Source organism: Chrysochloris asiatica, unplaced genomic scaffold (assembly GCF_000296735.1).
Source record: "Chrysochloris asiatica unplaced genomic scaffold, ChrAsi1.0 scaffold00092, whole genome shotgun sequence".
NCBI classification, from domain to species: Eukaryota; Metazoa; Chordata; class Mammalia; order Afrosoricida; family Chrysochloridae; genus Chrysochloris; species Chrysochloris asiatica.
Window position 1 is genome coordinate 4,962,255 of NW_006408610.1, and position 24,475 is coordinate 4,986,729.

Genomic DNA, 24,475 nt, shown 5'->3' on the forward strand with positions numbered 1-24,475 from the left:
GGCCAAACTTCGTCTCTCATACTTCAAACATAGTGTCAGAAGGGACCAGTCGCTGGAGAAGGATATCATGTTTGGTAGGGTGGAAGGTCAGAGAATAAAAGGAAGGCCCCCAGCGAGATGGATGGGCCAAGTAGCAGCATCAATGGGCTCAAGTGTGGCAACAATTGTGAAGCTGGCCCAGGACCCGGCAGTGTTTCGTTTTGTTGTGCATAGGGTCACTATGAGTCAGTACCAACTCAATGGCAGCTAACAACAACAACAACAAGATGGGTACAGTGGCTGCAACACAGCCACAATTCTGAGGATGGCGTAGTATTTCCTTTTGTCGTACACAGAGTCACTATGTATTGGAACCAACCAACAGCGCCTGACAGCAACAACACATTATTAAGTCAGTTTAAAGGTTTAAAAAGAGTGTAAGTGTTAATGGTGGTGTGGTGTGCCGTAGAGTTCCAACTCACAATGACCCTGTGTAGGGTTTCAGAGGCTGTAAATCTTAACAGGAGTCAGAACCCTCACCTTTCCCCCAAGGAGTGACTGGTAGATTCGAACAGCAGTCCAATGCATTACCACTATGCTACCAGTGCTCCTTAAGTGTTAATAGTCAAGTAAAATCTGTTCATTTCCCTTTCATTAATGATCAGTGACCTAAAATATGATCACTTTTGAGAATAAAAACTTCACAATTTTTAAAGAACTTCATTAAAGCTGGAGTCCTGGTGTGGCGCTGTTGGATAAGCGCAGGACCACAAGGTCAGTTTGAACCACAAGGTCGATGGTTCAAACTCTCCAGTCACTTCTCGGAAACCCTACACGGGGTCACTGTGGGTTGGAACCGACTCGACAGCACAACAACATTAAAGCTAATCTCATTAAAATTAGGGAAGTTTTGAATTTGTTGTTGTTAATTGCCATTGAGTCGGTCCCAACTCATAGGTGCTGATAAGCTGGTGAGTTTGAACCACCGACCTTCCAATTCAAACCAACCTTGTAGGTGAGTGCTTATCCTACAAGTGCCATACTAGGTCAAAGATTGTCATAAAGGCCTAAGTTCTATAAGGAACCCTGGTGGCATATTGGTTTAGCACTTGGCTACTACCCAAAAGGTCAGCAGCATGAACACACCAGGCAGCCTGCAGTAGAAAAACCCTGCCAGTCTGCTCCTATAACAGATAAGGGCCTAAGAAACCCTAGGGCACAGTTTTACTCTGCCCTCGCAAACCTGGTGGCTTACCTTTTCTTACCACCACCAACATAAGGATACTAACCAAAAGGTCAGCAATTAGAATTCACCAGTCACCCTGCAGGAGAGAGATGGAGGCTTTGTGCTCTGGTAAAGATTACATATAGCCTTGGAATACACTCAACAGCACTTCACAACAACAACATGAGGCTGCTGTGAGTCAGACTTAACTCAAAGGCAAATTACTAAATTCTATAGCTCTTAATAAGAAAAGGAATCAAAAGAGAAACCTGGCAATTTGCTCTGACTAAACCTCTCTTTCTATGTAACTTGATAAGAGGGCAAATAAGGATTTAAATTAAATCAAGAATTACTTCGTTAGTGTCAAAAAGAGAGAGAGAAGTAAATAAAGAAACTTAATTTTGAAGATTTGCCCTACAAAATATTTTTAAGTCTGTGGTGTTTATAAAATTTTCTTTTAGAATTATGACATTAATGATACAAATATCACGAGTAACTGTTGTTGTTGTTAAGTGCCACTGAGTCCGTTCCAATTCATAGTGCCCCTGTATGATTTCTGAGGTTGTAAATCTTTGTAAAACACATTGATAGAAACCTCCAACATACCTAATAGGAATTCACTAGAATTTACTCCCAAAGAAGCATATTTTTAACTATAAATCTTAATCAGCTAAATGGGAGTTCTGGGAATAAAGACACAGTCTATAAAATCTGGCAAATATGCCTGACTCCAAGATATTAGCAGATTAAAAAAAGAGGAAGAAGAAGGTTTGAGTTACAATTGTCGAAATTTTTCTCCTTTTAAGAACTAAAACTCTTTCAAGTGCATAATTCCAAAGTTATAACTTAAGAGGAAAAAGAAAAGATGAGAAGAAAAAGAACTGAGATGGTCAATATCACTGGCTTCATGTGCTTAAGATTTTCTGCTAAGTATAACACAGAAGCTCTTTAAGAAACTACTGTCAGGAATTAATCGCTAAAGGAAGAAGGACAAGAAATAACTCTAAAGGCTACAACGTAAATACAACAGAACAAAAGCATAATTATAGTTTTCAAAAGCAAAGCTGGCCAGATAAGCCCTTAAATTCCCTCTCAGAGGCATTACCATATCAGTAAAGCTAGATATATACTTTTACTTCGCACAAAACACTTAGTATAAAAAGTAGCTCAGGCTTAGGTCAAAGATCACCATTTTAGCTCCCCCATTTGGGTGCCTCATTTGGCTGATCCACTTCAGTAAGTGAATTACTTACATCATCTCCATAAAAGCTCTTGATTTATGTTTAGATATTCTAGCCCACTGATAGCAGATTGCTTAATTGCTGAAACATAGCTTTAATCGGGTATACCACTAATAATCAAACCTCAGAGAAAGTGGCAAAATTTTAACTGTTTGTTATCCTTAGGTGAGAAAGGGTACATATTTTGGAGACCACTGCAGAGGTTTTAGCTAAAAGGGGAAGGGGGAGGATTCATAAAAATACTATAAAGGTTTTTGATTTCCAGGTAAAATGATTATCATGGACAGAGGCATGCAATTCACACCCTGAGCTCAACCCAATTAAAATACCAAACCAAATCTAAATTAGGAGAGAACTACTAGGCAGGAGCCAAGAGCCGAGAGTATGATGAAAACCTTGGAGAATTTCTGTAAGACATGGTAAAGATTAGATCTGATGGAAGAAAGGTGCTGAGAGCTAACGTCTGCCTTCCTGAGAAAAGAGGGCTGTGGCTCAGAGAGAAAGCAGAGGAGATGCTGGCAAAAACACCAATAACACCGGCAAGTTCAGAAGGGCACGAGCTTGGGAAAAGGTGGACAGAGGACAAAATGAGAAACCCTCCCACTGGAATCTCTGTCACCATTACCAATTAAATCATGGAGACAACAGTCCCAGGGTGGGTCCTGCAGTATGTCAAGCAGGGATCAGAGAAATGAAAGGAATTTCTCCAAGAAATAGTGGGAAGTTAGGACAGAAGGTGGTGAATAACTACAGTTACAACCGGTATTGTAAGGGAAATTCTGGTTCTTTGTAGAAGAAACTAGACAGAGACCAACGAGCCTTGCTAAGTCAGGTTCCCAAGCCGCTTTTCTCAGGCTTCTGGGACAATGAACGAAACGTAAATTTATGTCAGCCAGGTCTCCAATTTATATTTGAAAAGAAAAATCTATCAGCATCCAAGGGCAGTAAGGTTATTGCAAATTAGTCCTTCTTTCCACAGGTTTCTATAGAGGAGACTTCTCCAAGCATAAAGATGAGTAAAATTTTTTGTAAAAAGGAGGAGACGGGTGAAGAAGAAGGGAAGAAAGAGGGGAAAGGGAAAAAAAAGTAAGAAAAACATAATATGGGGTCTATGTAAACATTCTGCAACAAAAATGAAAGGAAAAGTATGTACCATGCAAGATACAGAGAAGGGCATGGCTTTAAAAAACAAAGAACTGGAAAAAATACATTTAAATTAGAATTCTAATATATGAAATTCAAATAAAATTTTAAAAAGCACAGATGAACAGAAAGCAAGAGAGAATCCAGACCCACACATAGAAGGTCAACTAGTACTCAAAAAGACACCAAAGTAATTCAATAGAAAAAGGACAGTTGGATTGGTTTCCCCAACAATTTCAATTAAATATCAGTATGACAAAAAATGAACTGCTTTTCTTTCCTTATGCCATACACAAAAATTAATACACAGTGACCAAAATGTTAAAACTAAAACTATAAAATGTCTATAAGAGCCTTGCCGCTGCAGCAGCCATTGAAGAAAAGCAGCCATGGCTGTGTGCTATACCCTAGGGCAGTTGGCCTCAACAAGGGCCACAAAGTAACCAAGAACGTGAGCAAGCCGAGGCACAGCCGCTGTGGGCGCCTCACCAAGTACACCAAGTTCGTGCGGGACATGATCCGGAAGGTGTGTGGCTTTGCACCTTATGAGCGCCGGGCCATGGGGCTGCTCAAGGTGTCCAAGGACAAGCAGGCGCTCAAGTTCATCAAGAAAAGGGTGGGAACACACATCCAGTGCCAAGAGGAAGTGAGAAGAGCTCAGCAACATCCTGGCTGCCATGAGGAAAGTGGCTGCCAAGAAGGACTGCGCAGGTCCCTGTCCACTGTGTGTGTCTCCCCCCCCACCCATAAAAACCTTTACACACACACACACACACACACACAAAATAGTCTATAAGAAAACAGAAAATCTTCACAATCTTAGAATAGGCAAAGATTTCTTAAATAGCCCACAGAAAGCATGAAATAAAAAGTTGATAAACTGGACTTCAAAATTAAATTTTTTAATTCTTCAAATAACACTCTTTAAAAAATGAAAAGGCAATTCATAGGTTACAAGAAGGTATTACCAACATATATAAAAAATTAAGGGCTAATATTAAAAACATACAAAGAAATCTTATGTAATAACAAGTACCTCAATAAATGAGTTCTGGTATGGCACTGTAGTATAAGCACTAGACTGCTAACCACAAGGTCAGTGATTTAAACTCATCAGCCACTCCTCAGAAACCCTATATGGAGTCATTATGAGTTGGACCTGACTTGAAGGCACTTAGCAATACCAACCACCCAATAAAAATGGGCAAATAATTTGAACAGTTTACAAAATACATTACTAGTCAATAAACATGAATATGTGCTTCATTAGCCATTTAGGAAGTGCATATTAACCTACAAAGACACACCACCACACAGACCCTTCTTTTTGTTATTAGGTGCCATCGAGTCAGTTCTGACTCCTAGCAGCTCCATGTACAACTGAATGAAACACTGCCCAGTTCTGTGCCATCCTCACAAGCACTGCTATGTTTGAGCCCATTGTTGTTGCCACTGTGGCAATCCAGCCCAATGAGGGTCTTCTTCTTCTTCCCTGATCCTCTTCTTTACTAAGCATGATGTCCATCTCCAAGGACTGGTCCATCCTGATAACATGTCCAAAGTACATTAGACATAGTCTTGCCATCCTCGCTTCTAAGGAGCATTCTTGGCTGTACTTCCTCCATGAAAGATTTGTCCACTCTTCTGGCAGTGCATGGTATACTGAATATTCTTCACCACCAACAACACCATAATTCAAATTCTTCTCGTCTTCAATATTAATTTCCAACTTTCAGATGCATATGAGGAAACTGAAAAGACCATGGCTTGTGTCAAGTACACCTCAGCCCTCAAAGTGATATCTTCGCTATTTAACACTTTAAAAAGGTCTTTAATGGAAGATTCGCCCCCTGCAATATGTCATTTGATTTCTTGACTGCTGCCTCCTTGTGCATTGCATTGGTTGTGGAGCCAAGTAAAATGAAATCCTTGGTAATGTCAATATTTTCTCCACTTATTATGATACTGCTTATTGGTTCAGTTGAGAGGATTTTTGTTTTCTTTATGGTGAGGTGTAATCCATACCAAAAGTTGTTGTCTTAGATCTTCATCAGTAAGTGCTTCAAGTCCTCTTCTCTTCATTTTCAGCAAGCATGGTGTGTCATCTGCATACTGCAAGCTGTTAATGAGTCCTCCTCCAATCTTGATACGACAATAGAATGCTAAAATTATAAAGACTAACAATATCAAGTGTTAGTGAGGACATAAGCGACTTGAAATGTTAAACAGAGCTGGTGGGAATGCAAAATGGAAAAATCACTTTGAAAAACATTACAGCAGGCCATTACAGAAGTTAAATATTCATTCCCATCCAACCTAGCAACTCCACTTCCTATTTATCCAAGAGAAATTAAATCGTATACCCACATAAAACTTGTATTAAAATGTTCATAGAAGCATTATTCATAATTGCTCCAACCTGGAAATAACCCAGATATCCATCAACAGATGAATGGATAAGCAAATTGTGGTACATCCATAAAATGTTTGCTAGTCAACAATAACAAAAACTGCTGTTACATACAAAAACATGGAGGGGCTAAAAAACGTTGTTGTTGTTAGGTGCCACTGAGTAGTAAAAACAGTCAAGATGCAAAAGAGCATATTCTACACAATTTCACTTATGTCCATTGTTAGCAAATGCAAAACTCTGACAGACAGCAGCAGATAAGTGGTAGATGGGTGGACATGAAAGAAGTTTCTGGAATGAGAGAAATGTTCTATGTCATGATTGTGAGTGTAATTTATAGAGTTCTAGGAGCTCTGGTAGCATAGTGGTTATGAATTGGGCTGTGAACCACAAGGTCAGAAGTTCGAAACTACCAGCTGCTCCGCGGGAGAAAGATAAGGCTTTCTGCTCCCGTAAAGATTTACAGCCTCGGAAACCCTGTCTAGGATCGCTATGAGTCGGAACCGACTCAACGGCACTTAACAGCAACAACAACATTCATTAGAGTCATGGTTTGGCACTGCAGGATGAGCCTGGAACCTCAAGATCTGCATTTCAAACTCACTAGCTGTTCCTTGGAAACCCTATACAGCGTCGCTATGAATTGGGACCAACTTTATGACACGTAACAACAACAATTCATTAACTACAATGTGTACATTTTGTTTTAGGTGCCATAGACCCATCATGACCCTATGTACAACAGAATGAAACACTGCCCAGTCCTGGGCCATCCTTACAATTGCTGCTATGCTTAAGCCCACTGCTGCTGCTACTGTGCTGGTCCATCTCATTGGGGTCTCCCTCTTTCTTTTTATAAAATTTTAAATTAGATATAAATTATATCCTAATGAACTTGATTTTATGAGAAGTCAGTGACAAAAAATATTTCATCATACTTTCCAAGATTTCATGTTGTTAATCTGTTGTTGTTATTGTTGTTTTTGTTGTCATTCTGACTCCTAGTGACCTTGTATAGGGTTTCCAAGGAGCCGCTGGTAAGTTTGAACTGTCGACCGTGCAGTTGCAACCAACTTTGCTGTTGAGTACTTATCCTATAGCACCTCTAAGGAGAGTTTTATAACAAAATCCCAGTGAGGGCTCCTGTGGGTTCCGAGAATGCTGGAGAGCTGGCAGCAGAGAAACTTCCAGGGACCCCTGAGCTACCTCTCTTTTTCTTAGAAAAAGATGCAATCTTGTTGACACAGATATGAATCCAATGCTTACAAACATTTCCTTAATCAGAAACTCACTGACGGTTAATGTAAAGTCTTCTGGACTAAATCCAAAGTATACAAGGGCTATGGTCTAGCAAATAAGCTTTCAGGTTCTGGCAAAAAACAGTGTCAGCAGAAAATGGGTCAGAGAAAACTATGTTAAGATTTACTCTATGAGTCAGAACCGACTCCACGGCACATAACAATAACAATCCAGACACATGTAGTCCCCTCATTTCTAATAAGATTCTATTTTCCCTGCCAATAAGCAAGGAACGCCATCAGACTCTACTGTGAATGAACACACATTCTCCTTCCACTAAATTGCGACAACTAACTTCAGAAGTGACATTAAAACAGACACACAACCACACTGTGAGGGCTTCGGAGTGCTGGGAAGGCAAATGGGGAAGTCTGTCTGAGGACTGGGTGGAGACTGGAGAGGTTAGAACACTTAAGTGAGGTGTTCTCTGGAATAGTCATAAGAATAGAATCTTAAGACTATTCCCCAACCTCTGAAAAGTAGAGTCTAATTACTGTTGCTAAGTGCTGTTGAGTCTGTTCTGGCTCATATCAACCCTATGTACACCAGATGGAAAAATTGGTTGGCCCTGCGTCATCCTCACATCTGTTGTTATGTTTGAACCCCCTGTTGCAGACACTGTGTCAGTCCATCTCATTGAGAGTCTTCCTCTTTTTCCCTGACTTTCTACTTTACTAAGCATGATGTCCTGCAGGGACTGGTTCCTTCTGAAACTGACCAAAGAACAAGAGATGAAGGCTCACCAGCCTCACTTCTAAGAAGCATTCTGGTTGTACTACTTCCAAGACAGATTGATTCATTATTCTGTCACTTCATGGTATGTTCAATATTCTTCACCAACACCACAGTTCAAATTCATCAATATAGGCAAAGGCAAGGTAGTCTAAACCATAATTCACTGGGAAGAATAATTACAGATTCTTCAGGGGAGCTAAAAAGCCAGGGAGATAGAGGAGGTGTAAGGTGGATTGTTGTTGTTATGTGCCGTGGCTTTTTGAATGCTTATCTTCTCATCTTTCAAGATGTTAGGGAAATTTTCTTCCAGAAGCTCTTCAACTACCTCCTCTGTGGCCTTCTCTGATTAGTCCTGTTCCGGAATTCCAATAATTCTAAAGTTGTTCCTCTTCATGTTATCGAGCATGAATCTTAGACTCTCTTCAGATTTATTTTTATCCTTTTTTCTACTTGCTCTTCTATCTTAGCAATATTGAGAGATTTGTCTTCCAGATCACTGGTTCTGGCTTCCATCTCTTCAATTCTGCTCCTTTCCACTTTCAGTGTATTGTCCATTTCTGATATTTTATTATTAATCATCTGGACCTCTTTTTACAGGTTTTGAATTTTTTCCAATGCTGTATTGATCTTTTTTGATTACTCTTGTAGTACTTTCTTGACTTCTTCCTTGTTTTCTTCTACCACTTTTCGGAGCATTTGAATTTGTTTCCGGATCATTCTGAATTCCTTCTCAGGCAAATCCAAAACCTGCTCTTCCTCTTCTGGAAAGCCTTTGTCTGTCTCTAGCTCATTTGTCTCAATTACTCTTTTCTGTTTTAGGACATATTTTGAGATCTTTTGTTATCATTTCCCATAGTTATATGGGTTATTAATGCTTAAATGGATGTTTGTTGCTGTGTTATTAAGCTTACTGGGTATCTCCTGGTGGATATGATCAGGAGATAGGCTTTCCTTTTTGCATGTAATACTGAGCAGCTGTTATTGGCTCTTGCTTCAATGGTGAAATACTACGGGGTATGCTTGTAGCTTGGCTATATGGACACTATTTCTGACTCTTCTTGGGTAATACAGGGAGAAAAAACTCCCACCTCTAGGAAAAATGTGTGATCAAAAGGACCAAAAGCAGAAGCAATATAAAAGCAGAGACAAAAACCACCATTTTGAAACAAAAATAAAACTGTGGCCAACTGGCCAGTCACCTTGCTACACAGGCAGTGTGTGTGTGCACTGTAGAAGTCTCCAGTAGTGGTTGGGGGTGTCCAATCGCTCAGGCCCCTCCTCTAGTCACTACCGTAGAGGTGCACAGACAGATATTGAGAAGTAAATGGGAGAAAGATTGTCTAATGTTTTTGTCTGTGAATGTCAGTTAGGTATCTGCATGTGCACAGCATAATTCTCGAAACAATTGTGTCTTTTTATGTCGGGGTTTTACAGATTGTTCATATGGTTTGTCTGTCAGGCCATACCACGTGTTTCTTGCTGGATAGACAGGAATAAAGGGTCCCACACAAGTTAACTTTAGGGCTGGGACCCACAGGCAGAAGTCAAAAGCAGTAGCCAAAGAATTTGCCCTTGGACAGATGGGGCTCTTTCTCTCTGTGCCGTGGAAAAGCTGTGGTCTCAACGCTGGACTTTTTTGGGGGTGTGCACCCACCTGCTGGAAGGCGTCCAGGCTGGGCAAAGAAGTTGTGACAGGGAAGAGAAGGAAAAAAGGGGAAAAACCCCCCAAAACCCCCTTTGCAAAAGGCAACGCAACCCTTTTAACCCCAAGTCAACGGGCAAGGCCGGCCGGAACCCCCCCGTCTTCTGAATGCTGCCTGGGCGGGATGGCCGCAGAGGGAGTCCCGTGCCTTGACCGATTCCTAAATCACGATATTTTCTTTTATACTGTGATTTTTCCACTGGCGGTTGTGGGAAACTGACGCCCTGAACCTTATGCTCAATCCAGAGCTCTGGTGCTGTTTCATGAGAGGAGCTTCTCTGAGTTTTCAGCCCTTCCCCCACAGAACCTGACTCTGCTCTGCCCCCACCAAAACTGGAAGAGTGAACAATTTGATTTTAAAACTTTGTGCTAGACCTATCCTCGCAGAAAGTTCTGAAGTTGTGACTGTGATTTGGACAAATATTTTTAAAACCAGCTGAGTTAAAATTAGAGCTTGAAGGTTACAGGGTTTTCTTTAATAGGAATAAAACATTTTACTCATAAAGAACAAGCCAATTTGTTGTGGAAGAATATTTAGACTGGGTGTGAAAAGGGAAAAGGGGGGGATCCCCAATACTATGAATCCATCATTTCCAGGATGACCCATATTTCCCAAGTAAACAAAATTAATACGGTTTCAAGTTCTGTGGGGTTTTTTTTTTGTTGTTTTTGTTTTTAACTTCTGTGTTTCAAGCATAATTTTACTTAGGGAAAGACACTCTTGTTGGAAAAGAACCAACTGAGATAAAAAAAAGGGATGACTGGAAATAGAAGCTAATAGTTTGGGAAGCTAATGTCCCCCTCTGCAGGTATCTTTACAACTTTGGCTTGAGACATTGGCTTCTGAGTTCAAAAGGGAGATACAGAGAAAAGGTGGGTCTTTAGATATTTACAATTATAAATAGAATATATCTTTTAACTCTGGAGAAATATTCCAAAAGGATGTATGAATTCCGTTTTTTATAAAGGGACTTGAGAAAAAGGAAATAGATAGCATCTACTGATGATTACATGGACTACGATTGGTGCTCCAGCACCAGGAGAGGAGAAGTGAAGTGGGACTGGGTAGGCAAGAAAGCAGCAGGTGATAGGAATAATCTTATACTTAAAGGTCACTTGTCAGGGGAGAAATACAACAAGGCACAGAGCTATGTGCCCCAAAAAAGTCAAGCATACAACGTCCCAACCCTAAAATGAGCTCATGGGGCTCATCCTCAAGTTGAAAGAGAACAGGTATAAAGAAGGGAATCAGTTGAGACCTGGCTAAAAAAAACCACACCTATATTAACTAACTAGTATGTGTGTGTGAGTGTGTGTGTTTGGCAAGGAATGACAGTTCTTTTAAAAAACAAATGAAAACCAGAGCTCCAGATAGCCCAGGGAAGACTTACTACAGGCTGTAAGGGAAGTCAGTTGAGCCCAAGTTCAAGGTAGGCAGAAGATGGGGCCATGGTCTCCCAGATTTCTTACTAAGCTTCTGATAGAATGGCAAGAGAATGACCTAGGGATATGTCTTCATGGGGCCCAGTCACAGTGATGCCCCTCCCTGAATGCAGGTGCTAAGGGAACAACTAAGATGGAAATCTGCTGGATAAAAAGACCCCAAACATATGGTTTCATTAGAAACATTAAGTTTCCAAAGTCTTCATAGGAAATCAGAAATCTGTTCAATTTAAAGGAACTTAAGTTTAAATAGCTATCAAAGTCCAGCAGAAAGTCCAAAGACTCACTGACCTCCTTGGATGTCTACAAAAACCTATCACACACTTGGAGCTATTACTGAGCTCTAAACATTAGTTTCTCTAAAAGAAAGGACTTTTTTTCTTGGGGGAGGATGATGGTGTCTGATGATCAAGCACTTTCCACAAAAATTTGAGAGTATAAATATATCACATTTTAACCCACATCAGCAATTGAAATTTTATACCGGAGCAGCTAAAACTTTCCATGGTTGCACTATTCCTACCTTTTATGAGAAGAATTCTAAAAATATACCACAACCCTCCTCAATGGGTTGGTTCTTGTAAAATCCAAAAATTTGTAGAACTGATAAACATTGTTCATTCATTTTAGAAGTAAAATGTTTTAAAAATATGTATGTAGTGCTGTAGGATACGCACTGGATTGCTAAGTGCAAGGCCGGCCATTCAAGTCCACCATCCGCTCCTCAGAAACCTTATACATGGTAGCTACGAATCGAAACCAACTTGATGGCACTTAACAACAATATAGTTATTTTTACCAAACTTACACAAGAACGTAGTTTTAAAAAGTAAATAGCAACCTTGGAACAACAGGGCTCTGGGATACAGGGACTGACACATGGTTGGAATGGGCAAAAGGGGGGAAATAATGTTAAGATGCTTGGCTGTCTTTTGAATCTTAGTTTCCCTGGCATATCATTATAAAATAGACACTTGAGGGGGAGAGGAAGGAATAGCCAGAAATATCACCATAGAAAGCTTGTAAGTCTGTCTTCTGCCTATAACTGATTGGAATACCTAAAAAGGGGCTACAAAGTGCCCAATGAAGGAGGCTTCCTGCTGAACCACATCTAGAACATTCTGAGGTGGGACATTTCCACTTGAAAGGACAAGCAGACCAGCCTGAAGTAACTAGAAGAACAGAAGATACTTCTTGAAAGAGGGACCAACTAGAAAAATACAAAACAGTAACGGCAGTCCGACTGCTTACTACAAGAACAAGCAAATTGCTCACCCAGGAGACATCAAAGCAAGTGGTCAGGTCCCCTCAAGGCAAACCTCCTTCCAAGACTAAGACTCAGTGGGAATACACGAGCAGACATGCACTCTGATTGGTGACCACATTCATCACTGGTAAGGGGAAGTGAGGGAAAAACAGCAATGAAGCTGCGAGCTAAGCCCTACAACATTAATAGACTCCTGTGAACCCGGGTGGAGACCTGGTTGGCCAGCAATGTGGCAAGACCTGGGGACTCTTGAGCTCAGAGTCAGTGACATAACCACAGAGGACTAGAATGGAGAATGAAGTGTCCAGCTGATAAGAAAAGAGGGCATATGCACAAGAACATCCACACTTGCAGATAATACCCACTTGACCTGGCTTCAATGACTGGATGATCAGAGCTCAATTAGAAGAAGGAAAAAAAGGGAAAAAAAAGAGTAATCTGATACAATTTGATGAACTTGACCTACACCTATGGATGCAGTAGCTCAAAAGAGGATTTAGAGGAAACAAATCTTTACAGCAACGATCATTCCCACCCCCTCCATACACAGAGTAGACAGGGATGGGCAACTTGGACATTGGCTACCCAAAATGAGGGGGGGGGAGGGGGGAAACGCTACAAAGGCAAGAAGTGACTGGCTTACAAACTTTCAAGAGGGAGCCTAGATCCAGAGGGAAGACGGTAGACTCTACACTGAGTATCCAATCTGTCTGGGCGGGGCTAATGAAAGGCAATGGGTATAGGTTCCTTGTAGTACAATGATGAATTATTGTTATTAGGACTGACAGCGAGGGTTGGAAATGTAAAGGTGGACATTTTGTAGCAAAAGGAGGGGAGTGGTTGACTATGCAGTCCAGGAGTGGAGCTCCCTGGGACCATCAAGGGAGAAGAGCAGAGTATGAGACCCTATCCAGAGAAGCAGTGACACCAAAGATGGAGGCAGAGACGATGACGTGGAGAGATGGAGCAGCTGGGGACTCTAGACCCAGAGAGGGAGAGGGACTGTGTGTTGACTACTGAGGGGCAGGCTTGCAGGGTATACCCTTTGGTTAGTTAATGATGCATGGATTGTAACCATGGCAATGAAATGATATACAATAGGATGAATGCAAAGCTAATGATCTCCCATGTAAACCATCACATAATTCACAATGATTTTTTTTTTAAAAAAGCAAATAGCTCTGTAATAAAAGTCAGTTCAACCAGAATGAAATGTTTTGAAATTTTATTATTTTAATAGAACTAACAAGAAAAGCCATCTCAACAGATACAAAAAAAGCATTTGACAAAATTCACTTTTAATCCTATTCATGAAAAAAATTCTCAGTAACCTAGAAATAGAAGAGAACTTCCTTAATCTCATAAAAGGTAAAACATGTACAGCACCACTCTACCTAGTAGTGAAAGACTGAAAGCCTTCCCCTAAGACTGCCATCCCTCACCATTTATATTTAACATTCTATTTGACGTCCTAGCCACTGGTAATAGGTGGAGCTGGGGAGAGCATATGGTTGGAAAGGAAAAAAGTAAAACTGTTGGTGTTTCCAAACAACATTTTCTATGTAGAAAATCCTAAGGAATATGAAAAAAAAAAAAAATGTATAGCCAATAAATAAATTAATTTACAGGATGAAAAAAAGTGTTTGTATATATTAGCAACAATCAATTGTTGTTGTTGTTGTTAAGTGCCATCAATTGTTGTTAAGTGCCATCAAGTCAGTTCCGACCCTTAGCTACCCTGGATAGGGTTTCCAAGGAGCAGCTGGTGAGCTTGAACCACCAACCTTGCGGTTCAAAGGGCTTTGCAGTCTGATGCATTAACCCACAGCGCCACCAAACTGAAAAATTTAAAATAGCATCTACAGTAACATCAAAACTATGAAATACTTAAAGATCAAGTTAGCTAAATATGTGTAACGCTTGTATTCTTAAAAATCTTAAAACAATGACAGAAATGAAAGTATTAACAAATGGGATGTTATAACATGTTCACAGACTAAAAGACTCAATATTAAGATGCTTATCCCCCAAACTGATTTACAGATTCAAGGCAAGCCCAGTCAAAGCCCCAACAGGCCATTTTTTGTGTGTAGGTATTGGAAAGCTGAATGGTAGCGTAGTGGATTAAGAGCTGCGCTGCTAACCAAGGTCAATAGTTGGAATCTACCAGTTGCTCCTGGGGAGAAAGATAGGACTTTCTGCTCCCTTAAAGATTTATAGCCTCAGAAACCCTATATCGGGTCGTTAAGAATGGGAACCCACTCAGTGTCACCCAATCACCACCACCACCACCACCACCACCGCCACCACCACTGGAAAGCTGATTCTAAAACTTATGTGAAAATGGCTTACAATAGCTTAAAGAACTGTGAAAAAGAGTAAAATTGGGAGATGTATACTACATGATTTTAAAATAATAACAAAGCTATAATAAACCGAACTGCTAACTGGAGTAAGGGTAGGCAACAAAACAGAAAGCCCAGCCCAGAAACATACTCACATAAAACAAATTGATTTCCAACAAAGGTACCAGGGGGACATTAAATGGGGAAAGCTAAAGTTGGAAAAGAAACAGGTAAAACTATTGTTATTTACAGGAGCTCTGGTAGCGTAATCGTAGTTACGAATCGAGCTGCGAACCACAGGGTCAGCAGTTAGAAACTACCAGCTGTTTCGCAGGAGAAAGATGAAGCTTTCTGCTCCCGTAAAGATCGACAGCCTCAGAAACCCTATACAGGGTCACTATGAGTCGGAACCAATTCCACGGCACATAACCACCACCACTGTTGTTATTTACAAACTATGTATCTTCTATGTGGAAAATCCTAAGGAATATGCAAAAACAAATTGTATAACCAATAAATAAATGAGTTGAGCAAGATCACAGGACCAAAAGCGAAAAAAAAAAAAGGGTTTCTACACATTGGTGGTGGTTTTGGTTATGTGCTATGGAGTTTGTTTCGACTCGTAACAACCCTGTATATGGTTTCTGAGGTTGTAAATGTTTATGGGAGCAGAAAGCCTCATCTTTTTCCTGTGGAACCTCTGGCAGTTTCAAACCGCTGACACCTTGATATTAATTAGCAGCCCAATTAGTAACCACTACGCTACCAGTAGGAACAATTAGAAACCAAAAAGTTAAAAATAGTATTTATAGTAACATCAAAATGATGACGTAGTTAAAGATCAATTCAGCAAAATATGTGCAGCACTAGTATTCTGAAAAATCACTAAACAATGATGACCATTAGTGTCTTCAACAAATGGTGCTAGAATTAGATACCCACTACAAAAAAAAAAAACTGACTCATAACTCTCACAATATATTAAAAATTAAATTATTTCCAGAAGTAAATTCCCTCAACTCCATGATTATATTCCATAAGATAGTAATTTTTTAAAAATATTAAAGGACTTTTCATAAAACATAATAATAATGACAATAATAAATTTTATTATTATATAATACTTTAAAAATTCATACTGAACCACAGACCTAAATGTAAGATCTAAAACTATAAAATTTGTTGAAGAAAATGTAAAAACTATCTTTGCAATCATGGAGTAGACAGAGATTACATAAATAACATACAAGCATGAATTAAAAGAAAAAAATCAGACTTCATCAAAATTTTTAACTACTGTTTTTCGTAAGACACTAAGACATGAAAAAGCAAGGCACAGACTGGAAGAAATATTTGCAGAACTTATTTCTGATAAGAGAGCTATAATCAGAATAAAGAGTACTTACAACTCAATTATAAGAACACAAGCAACTCAATTAAAAATGGTTAAAAAGAACAGACACGTGTCACTGAAGAAATATGAAAAGATGTATAACATCAGTCATTAAGGGAGTAAAGTCAAACCACAGTGAGATATCACTACATACCCCCTAAAACAGTTCAAATGAAAAAGACTGACAATATCAAGTCCTGGTGTGATTGTGAAATAACTGGAACCCTCAGACACTGATGGTAGGAATTCAACTTTGGAAAACAGTTCTGCAGTGTCTTATAAAGTTATACACATGTACTATATGCCCAGCAGTTCCTCTTCTTAGGTATTTACCCAAGAAAAACAAAAACATATTCCTCCCTCCACCCCCAAAGGCTTGCCTAGCAATGTTACAGCAGCTTTAGTGGTAATAGCCCCAAACTGGAAACATCAAAAGTTGATTAGGTAAACAGATTGGGTTTATCCACATCATGGACTACTGCTGAGCAATGCAAAGGAATGGACTACATACAGGCAGTCCCCAGGTTCTGAACGTCCACCTTATATACAACCTGTAGTTCTGACCATACCTAACTGTTCTGACTTATGTACAAATTCAACTTAAAGGCAGACTTAGGAAAGGAACTCATTTGTAATCATGGCGTGCCTGAACTGACACATGCTACATGAATCTTCAAAATACTAAGCTTAATGGAAAAGTCAGACACAAAGAAAAAGCAAAAATATAATAAAGCAGATTGGTGCCAAGAGTAGGTGAAGGAGATTAATTGCAAAGGGACACAGGGAACTTTTGAGGTTAATGATAATGATAAGGTGGTACATAAGTTACATAATTATGTATGTCAAAACATGTAGATTTGAATACTTTAAATCAATGAATTTTACTTTAAGATAAAGATGACTGAAAAAAAGTAAAAGGGCAGAACATTTTTATGTATTACTTAATATCTAAGTTATATGCAACATGCATCAAATTATGTTGTTGTTGTTAGGTGCCATCGAGTCAGTACCAACCCACAGTGACCCTATGCAACAGCAGAACGTAACACTGGCTAATCCTGGGCCCACCTCACTACTGCTGCCACGCTTGAGTCCATCGATGCTGCCACTTGGCCAATCCATCTCGTTGGGGGTCTTCCTCTTTCTCTCTGACCCTCCACCTTACCAAACATGATATGGTGGTTACGTGCCGTGGAGTCGGTTCTGACTCATAGTGACCCTAAACAGGGTTTCCAAGGTTGTAAATCTTTATGGGAGCAGAAAGCTGCATCTTTCTCCCGCGGAACAGCTGGTAGTTTTGAACTGCTGACCTTGCAGTTCGCAGCCCGATTTGTAACCACTATGCTACCAGAGCTCCTTAAACATGATATGTTGTCAGGTGCCATCGAGTCAGAACCGACTCATAGTGACCCCATGCACAGCAGAACATAACAATGTCCGATCCTGGGCCAACCTCAGTACCACTGCCACACTTAATATAGTTACCCTATATTTCTCAATAGTGTGTAACCTGGAATTTGATACACTTGGTTTTACAAAAATTATCCCAGGTATAAAGCATATAAAAAAACAATCCTCTACCAGTGCACAGGGTTGCTATGAGTCAGAACCGACTCCACGGCACATAACCACCATCACCACCACCAGTTTAAAACAACACGTACCACTGGTATAAACTGAGAAGACAGACAAAGCTCAGAGGGTCCATCTGGGACTAAGGAAAGCCAAGCTGCATTCATGTTGCCATTCAGCAAAGACCCAGGATACTGACAGGGAGAACTAGTTGTGAGCAGGTATCCCTCAACCCACTCTCTGTTTGATGTTAAGTGGCATCAAGTCAGTTCTGACTCACAACGACTCTGTATAGGGTTTCCAAGGAGTGGCTGGTTATTTTGAACTGCTGACTTTGTGGCCCAGTGCTTACCCTGTAGTGCCACACCAGGGCCCATTTTAGCAGCAGCAGCAGCAGAAGAAGAAACCTTGTCTCTTGCAACTGATGCAGGCCCTGCCATGCAGATAAAGCAAAACAGAACCACTGTGCTGCAGTTTAAGTCATGATGAACACGAAGATGACTTTGCAGGTGACCTCACTTGCATTGATAAGGCTATGTGTTGTTGTGAAGTGCCATCGAGTCAGTTCAGACTCCCAGCAACCCTGTATAAGGGTTTCGGGAGGCTATAAATCTTAGCAGGTGTCGAAAGTCTCATCTTTCTCCCATAGAGCAGCTGGTACTCTTGAACTGCCAACCTTGTGTTGCGCTATCCAATGCTTATCCTATAGAGTCACCAAGCTCCCAAGGCTATATAGTGGTGGTGGTAGTGTGCCATGGATTCGGTTCCCACACACAGCAACCCTGCATCGGGTTTCTGAGGCTGTAAATCTTTAGGGGAGAACAAAGTCTCATCTTTCTCCTGTGGAATGACTGGTAGTTTTGAACTGCTGATCTTGAGGTTAGCAGCCTGACTCGTAACCACTAGGCTACCAGAGCCCCATAAGGCTATACAGTCAGTCCATTTAAATGGAAAAATGAATCATCACAATGTACTCATGTGGGACCTTGCTATCATAACATGACAGAACAAGTAAAGAATTCACCCCAAATTAATCTCTTCTGTTTGTTTCTTTCCATTAGAATGATAACACAATGTAATGACCAGAATTGTGCCTTTGGTGTTCACTGCTGTATCCCCTAGTACTTAGAACAATGCCTGTTGTTGTGAAGTTGGTTCTGACTCATAGTGGCCTTGTATAGGGTTTCCAAGGAGCAGCTGGTGGGCTTGAACCCCTGAACTTGGGGTTAGTAGTCATGCTTATCCTACAGCACCATAATTGTTGGATAAATATTGTTAAATGAATAAATTATGTATATGTAGATTTCAGTAGCCATTTGTTCAATGAGTTTATTATATCCATACAATAATAGAAGAAACAGTAATCTCTCATTACCTTTCCTTTCTTGTGAGATATCTTTGACTGGAATTTAATCATTGTATTGTTTCTTAAATCATTTTGCTTCTATATACCAATTCCAACCCAAGCTTTCAAGCAACTTACTATTTTCTCCTTTATACATTTTTTTCATTGGAAAGTTTATTGCTGTATTTATATTTAGAATAAATAACAAATTCATTTTCCAAATTGTGGTGTAATGAATTATTTAATGTTTCTTCTACTCTTAGTCTTTGTAACTCTCACCAAATAACTGTTTTCTTGATGGGTCTGGGGGTGAGAAGGTGGGAGAAGATGTTTATAGGATGACATGATTCAGCTGTGGATGTTAGCAGAGTTCATGGTGATTATACACACTTGAAATACTAGCATAGGTCTAAAAGGAGACAGCTTGGTGACGTGAGTGGGCTGTGCACTCCTTTAATTAATTAGTCAAGATCGCCTCCATCTGACCCGAGTTCTTGGGACTTGAGCCCGCAGCCTGATCTGCCAGCTTCCACAGTTTTGTGCGAGGAGCTCTGGTAGTGTAGTGGGTCAGCATTTCCAAACTACCAGCACTTCCACAAGACAAAGGAGGCTTTCTGCTCCTGTAAAGATTTACAGCCTCGGAAACCCTATACAGGGTTGTTATGAGTCAGAACCGACTCCACAGCACATAACCACGACAGCTACCACCAGTCTTGTGCCCCTACTAGTCTGTCAGTTTGTCGTAACGTGGTGACTTTCAGGTTGCTGTGATGCTGGAAGCTATGCTACAGGTATTTTAAATACCAGCAGGGTCACCCATGGCGGATAGGTTTCAGCTGAGCTTCCAGACTAAGCCAGACTAGGAAGGAAAAATAGTCTACTTCTAAATGTTTAGCCACTGAAAACCTATGAATAGCAGTGGAACGCTGTCAGACAGCACCAGAATATTGAATACTGAAACATTACTAATAACACCAGAACTTTTTCAGATACAGTACCAGAAAATCAACCCCTCAGGTTGGAAGGTACTCAAAAAACTCTTTGAGGAAAAGAGTTGCCTCCTCAAAGTAGAGCTGACTGTGACGACAACTCTACTTTGGATGGAGTTAAGATTTTGGGACCTTCATTTGCTGATGGGGCACAACACAAAACGAGAAGCAACAGCTGCAAACATCCATTAATAGTCAGAACATGGAAATTACAAAGTGTGAATCTAGGAAAACTGGAAGTTGTCACAAATGAAAATGAATGTATAAAGATTGAAATCCTAAACATTAGTGAGCTGAAATGAACTGATATTGGCCATTTTGAATCTGACAATCATATGGTTTACTATGACAAGAATGGCACACTTAATAGAAATCACATTCATCATCAGAAAAATCATCTCAAGATTTATTTTGAAATATGATTCTGTCTCTAACAGGATTATAACCATATGCCTAAAAGGAAGACTAGTTAATAACATTATAATTCAAAATTTATACACCAAAAAAAAAAAACAAACCCAGTGATGATGAAACTGAGGAATTATACCAACTTCTTCAGTCTGATATTGATCAAATACACAATCAAGATGTATTGATAGTTACTGATGATTAGAATGCAAAGGTTGAAAACAAAGAGGATCAGCAGTTTTGAATCAGAATATTGACTATGGAAGCATTATGAACAGCACCAGAACTCATGGCCTTGGTAATAGAAGCAATGCTGGAGCTCACATGAGAGAATTTTCCAAGACACCAATGACTTCTTCACTGCAAATACCTTTTTTAAACAACATAAACGACAATTATACACATGGACCTCACCAGATGGGATACACAGAAATTAAGTTGACTACATCTATGGGAAGAAAGGTGGAAAAGCTCCATATCACCAACCAAAACAAGGCCAGGGGGATAGACTGTCCAACAGACCATCAGTTGTTCACATGCAAGTTCAGAGTGAAGTTGAGAAAAATGAAAACAGGTCTACAAGTGCCTAAATATGACCCTGAACATACCCTATCTGAATTTGATTATCTTGAGAACAGATTTTATGCATTAGATACTAATGACCAAAGATCAAAAGAGTTGTGGGATGACATCAAGAACATCATACAGGGAGAAAGCAAAAGGTCACTAAGAATACAAGAAAGAAGGAAAAGATCAAAATGGTTATCAGAGGAGATTCTGAAACTTGCTCTCCAGGGTAGAGACACTAAAGCAAATGGAAGACATGAGGAGGTAAAAGAGCTGAACAGAAACTTTCAAAGGGTAGCTCAAGAAGACAAAGTCAAGTATTAGAATGAAATGTGTAAAGACCTGGAGTTAGAAAACCAAAAGGAAAGCATACACTCAATGTTTCTCAAGCTGAAAGAGCTGAAGAATTTCAAGCCTCTACTTGAAATACTGAAGGATTATGGGAAAAATACTGTATGGTGCAGAAAGCATCAAAAGTCACTGTACTAAGAGGTAGCATATGATCAAGAAGCAGTGGTACTGAAAGGAAAATCCAAGGTGCGCTCAAGACATTGGCAAAGAACACGGCTCTGGGAACTGATGGAATACAAATTGAAATCTTTCAACAAACTATTGCAGTACTGGAGACCTTCACTCTCATCTATGCCAAGAAATTTGGAAGAGAGTTATCTGGTCAACTGATTGGAAGATATCCACATTTGTGTCCATTCCAAAGAGGTCACCCAATGGGATGTAGAAATAATCAGACAATATCATTAATATCATATCCAAGTAAAACTTTGCTAAAGATAATTTAAAAACAGCTACAACAGTACACTGACTATTGGAACTGCCAGATGTTCAAGCTTGATTCAGACTAATTACTGACATCAGATGGATTTTGGCTGAAAGCTGATAATACCAGAAGGATGTTTACCTGTGCTTTATTTATTGTGAATAATGGGTATTCCAGAACAACTTAATTGTGCTCATGAGGAGCCTTTACATAGACCAAGAGGCAGTAGTTCAAACATGAAGAACATGGCATCAGGATTGGAGGATGACTCATTATGAACCTGCGATATACAGATGATACAACCTTGCTTGCTGAAAGTGAAAAAGAGTTAAAAGACTTACTGATGAAGATCAGAAGCCTTCAATATGGGTTGCACCTCAATGTAAAGAAAGCAAAAAGCCTCACAATTGGACCAATAAATAACATTATGATAAATGGAGAAAAGATTGAAGTTGTCAAAGACTTCATTTTATTTAGATTCACTACCAGCACTCATGGAAGCAGCAGTCAAGAAATCAAATGATGTATTGCATTATGCTAATCTGCACAAGACCTCTTTAAAGTGTTACAGAGCACAGGTTGTCAGTTTGAGGACTAAGGTGCACCTTATATGCATGTAAAAGTTGGATAGTGAATAAGGAGTGTCATAGAAGAATGGATGTATTTAAATTATGGTGTTGGAGTAGCATAATTAAAGTACTAGGGACTGCCAGAAGAACAAACCAATCTATCTTGGAGGAAGGACTGCCAGCATGTCCCTAAGAAGTGAGGATGGTGAGACTTCAATTCTTATATTTTGGACGTGTTTTCAAAGAGGGACTCGTCCCTGGAGAAGTACATCACGCTTGGTAAAGAGGAGGGTTAGCAAAAAAGAGGAAGACCCTCAATGAGATGGACTGACACAGTAACAACACTGGGCTCAAACACAGCAATTGTGAGGATGGCACAGGACAGGGCAGTGTTACCTTCTGGTGCATAGGATGCTATGACTTGACAACACCCAACAACAACACATCAATAACAGTACCCTTCAAACATTCTGTTAGCTATTTCCACTAGTCTATACCTCTGCACATGCTATTTTCCCTATCTGGAAAACCTTCCACACACCTCTCTCCAAATTTAGTCTGTCTTCAATCTGAGCTCTCCAATTCAAAATCCTTTTGAACACTGGCTGATTCCAATGCCTTGATCCATTCTGACTCCCACCAAAACACTCAAATACCTTAAGGCAGCTTATGTATTTCATATTTGTTTGTTTTTACATTTCCCACTGCTAAACATAGTTGATAAATATTTAATTTTCTGAACTTGACTAATTTCAGTGAAGCTGAAAAAGCTGGTTATGATATAAAAATTAATGTTAAACTATGGAAATCAATAGATACATTTGTATATTAAACAATAGGCATAAAACCTACCAGAAGTGTTTGTCCTTGAGAAATGAACAAATGGCCTGAGACAACTAAGGTGAGAACAAGATACCCAGATTCTTCATTGGAATCAAAAACCTTTGAAAAGAGAGAGAGAAAGAAATATGCATAAGACAACACATTTCTGTAATACTGATAATCAGATTATTTTTCCACAGTGATTTTCCTACTCTGGATGTTTCATTTCATTTAATACAAAATCATTCCCTTGTTAACTTTTAACTTGGGGCTAGTATCTAGGCTTTAAAATAAAATAAAAATCCAATATTTTGAAACAAAAAGAATATTGGATTAACCATCAAGAGATGAAATCTTGAGTCAGCCATTTGGTAGTTACATTTAATAAATCCTTTATTCTTTCTTAAGCCTTTTGATTTTCTATCTGTAAAGGAGGGCTGATGCCCTACAGTGCTGTTGTGAGACTTCAAAGTTCCAGTTTCTTCAATCACATAGTTCGTTTTTCACAATCCCATAAATCCTGGTGTTTTCTTTCTCTCCTTCCCCATCCCACCCCAGACTTCAAACTAATTGTTTTATTTATCATGGTTTTAAAATCCAAAACATGTCGATTCCCACCAATGCATGGTATTCTTGGATAATTCCAAAAATACACCAAAATGCTCGCTCAATTTTATTTTTAGTGAAAATACATAAGCATATACCCATCCAACAATCTGTACATATCCAAGTCAATGACGGGAAAAAATGGCTTGAGGGCCATGTCTCACCTCAGATTTACAAGGGAGAAGGAGAATCACCATCAGCATCAGTCCAAGGTCAATTCCTATGAGGCTGAGGTCAGCCATGCTTCCACCCTCCAATCTTACCAGTTCTGACACCAATCATCACTCCCACAGCTCTTATTTCTCACCTGGGTTCAATAATTCATTGCAGTGGCCACACAGAACACAATGACCATATTCATGATTATGGGCTTTATTACGGAAGTTAACAGGTTATAAAGCTCAGGATTAGAAACGTTTAGAATACCAATCTTTGGTAGGGAGGACAGCCTCTTCTCAGCCATGCCCACAGGCTTGCCTCTCTTTGGCCTCAGCCTTTTGGCCTGGCTTCTGCACTGCTTGGGAAATGTTGTTACAAAGAAGCTCTTTTAGCACTGCTGATTAGTGTCCAAAGGGTACTCCACTTTGCTATAAGCTCCAGCCCAAAGGCACTCAGCTCTAGCTCCCCCAATTAAGTGCCT

General features: G+C 39.8%; 1 protein-coding gene and 1 pseudogene across 1 annotated transcript in view; one reads left to right on the forward strand and one right to left on the reverse strand.

Annotated features, from left to right (window-relative positions):
* The window catches only part of LOC102834847 (chromosome unknown open reading frame, human C15orf60), a 154,806-nt gene that overhangs the window by 78,354 nt on the left and 51,977 nt on the right, over positions 1-24,475 (reverse strand). Inside the window, exon 2 of the mRNA XM_006866508.1 lies at positions 23,260-23,349. Coding sequence (XP_006866570.1) covers positions 23,260-23,349 — 90 coding nt within the window. The remainder of the gene's footprint in view (positions 1-23,259; positions 23,350-24,475) is intronic.
* Positions 3,929-9,529, forward strand: LOC102821694 (annotated as a pseudogene).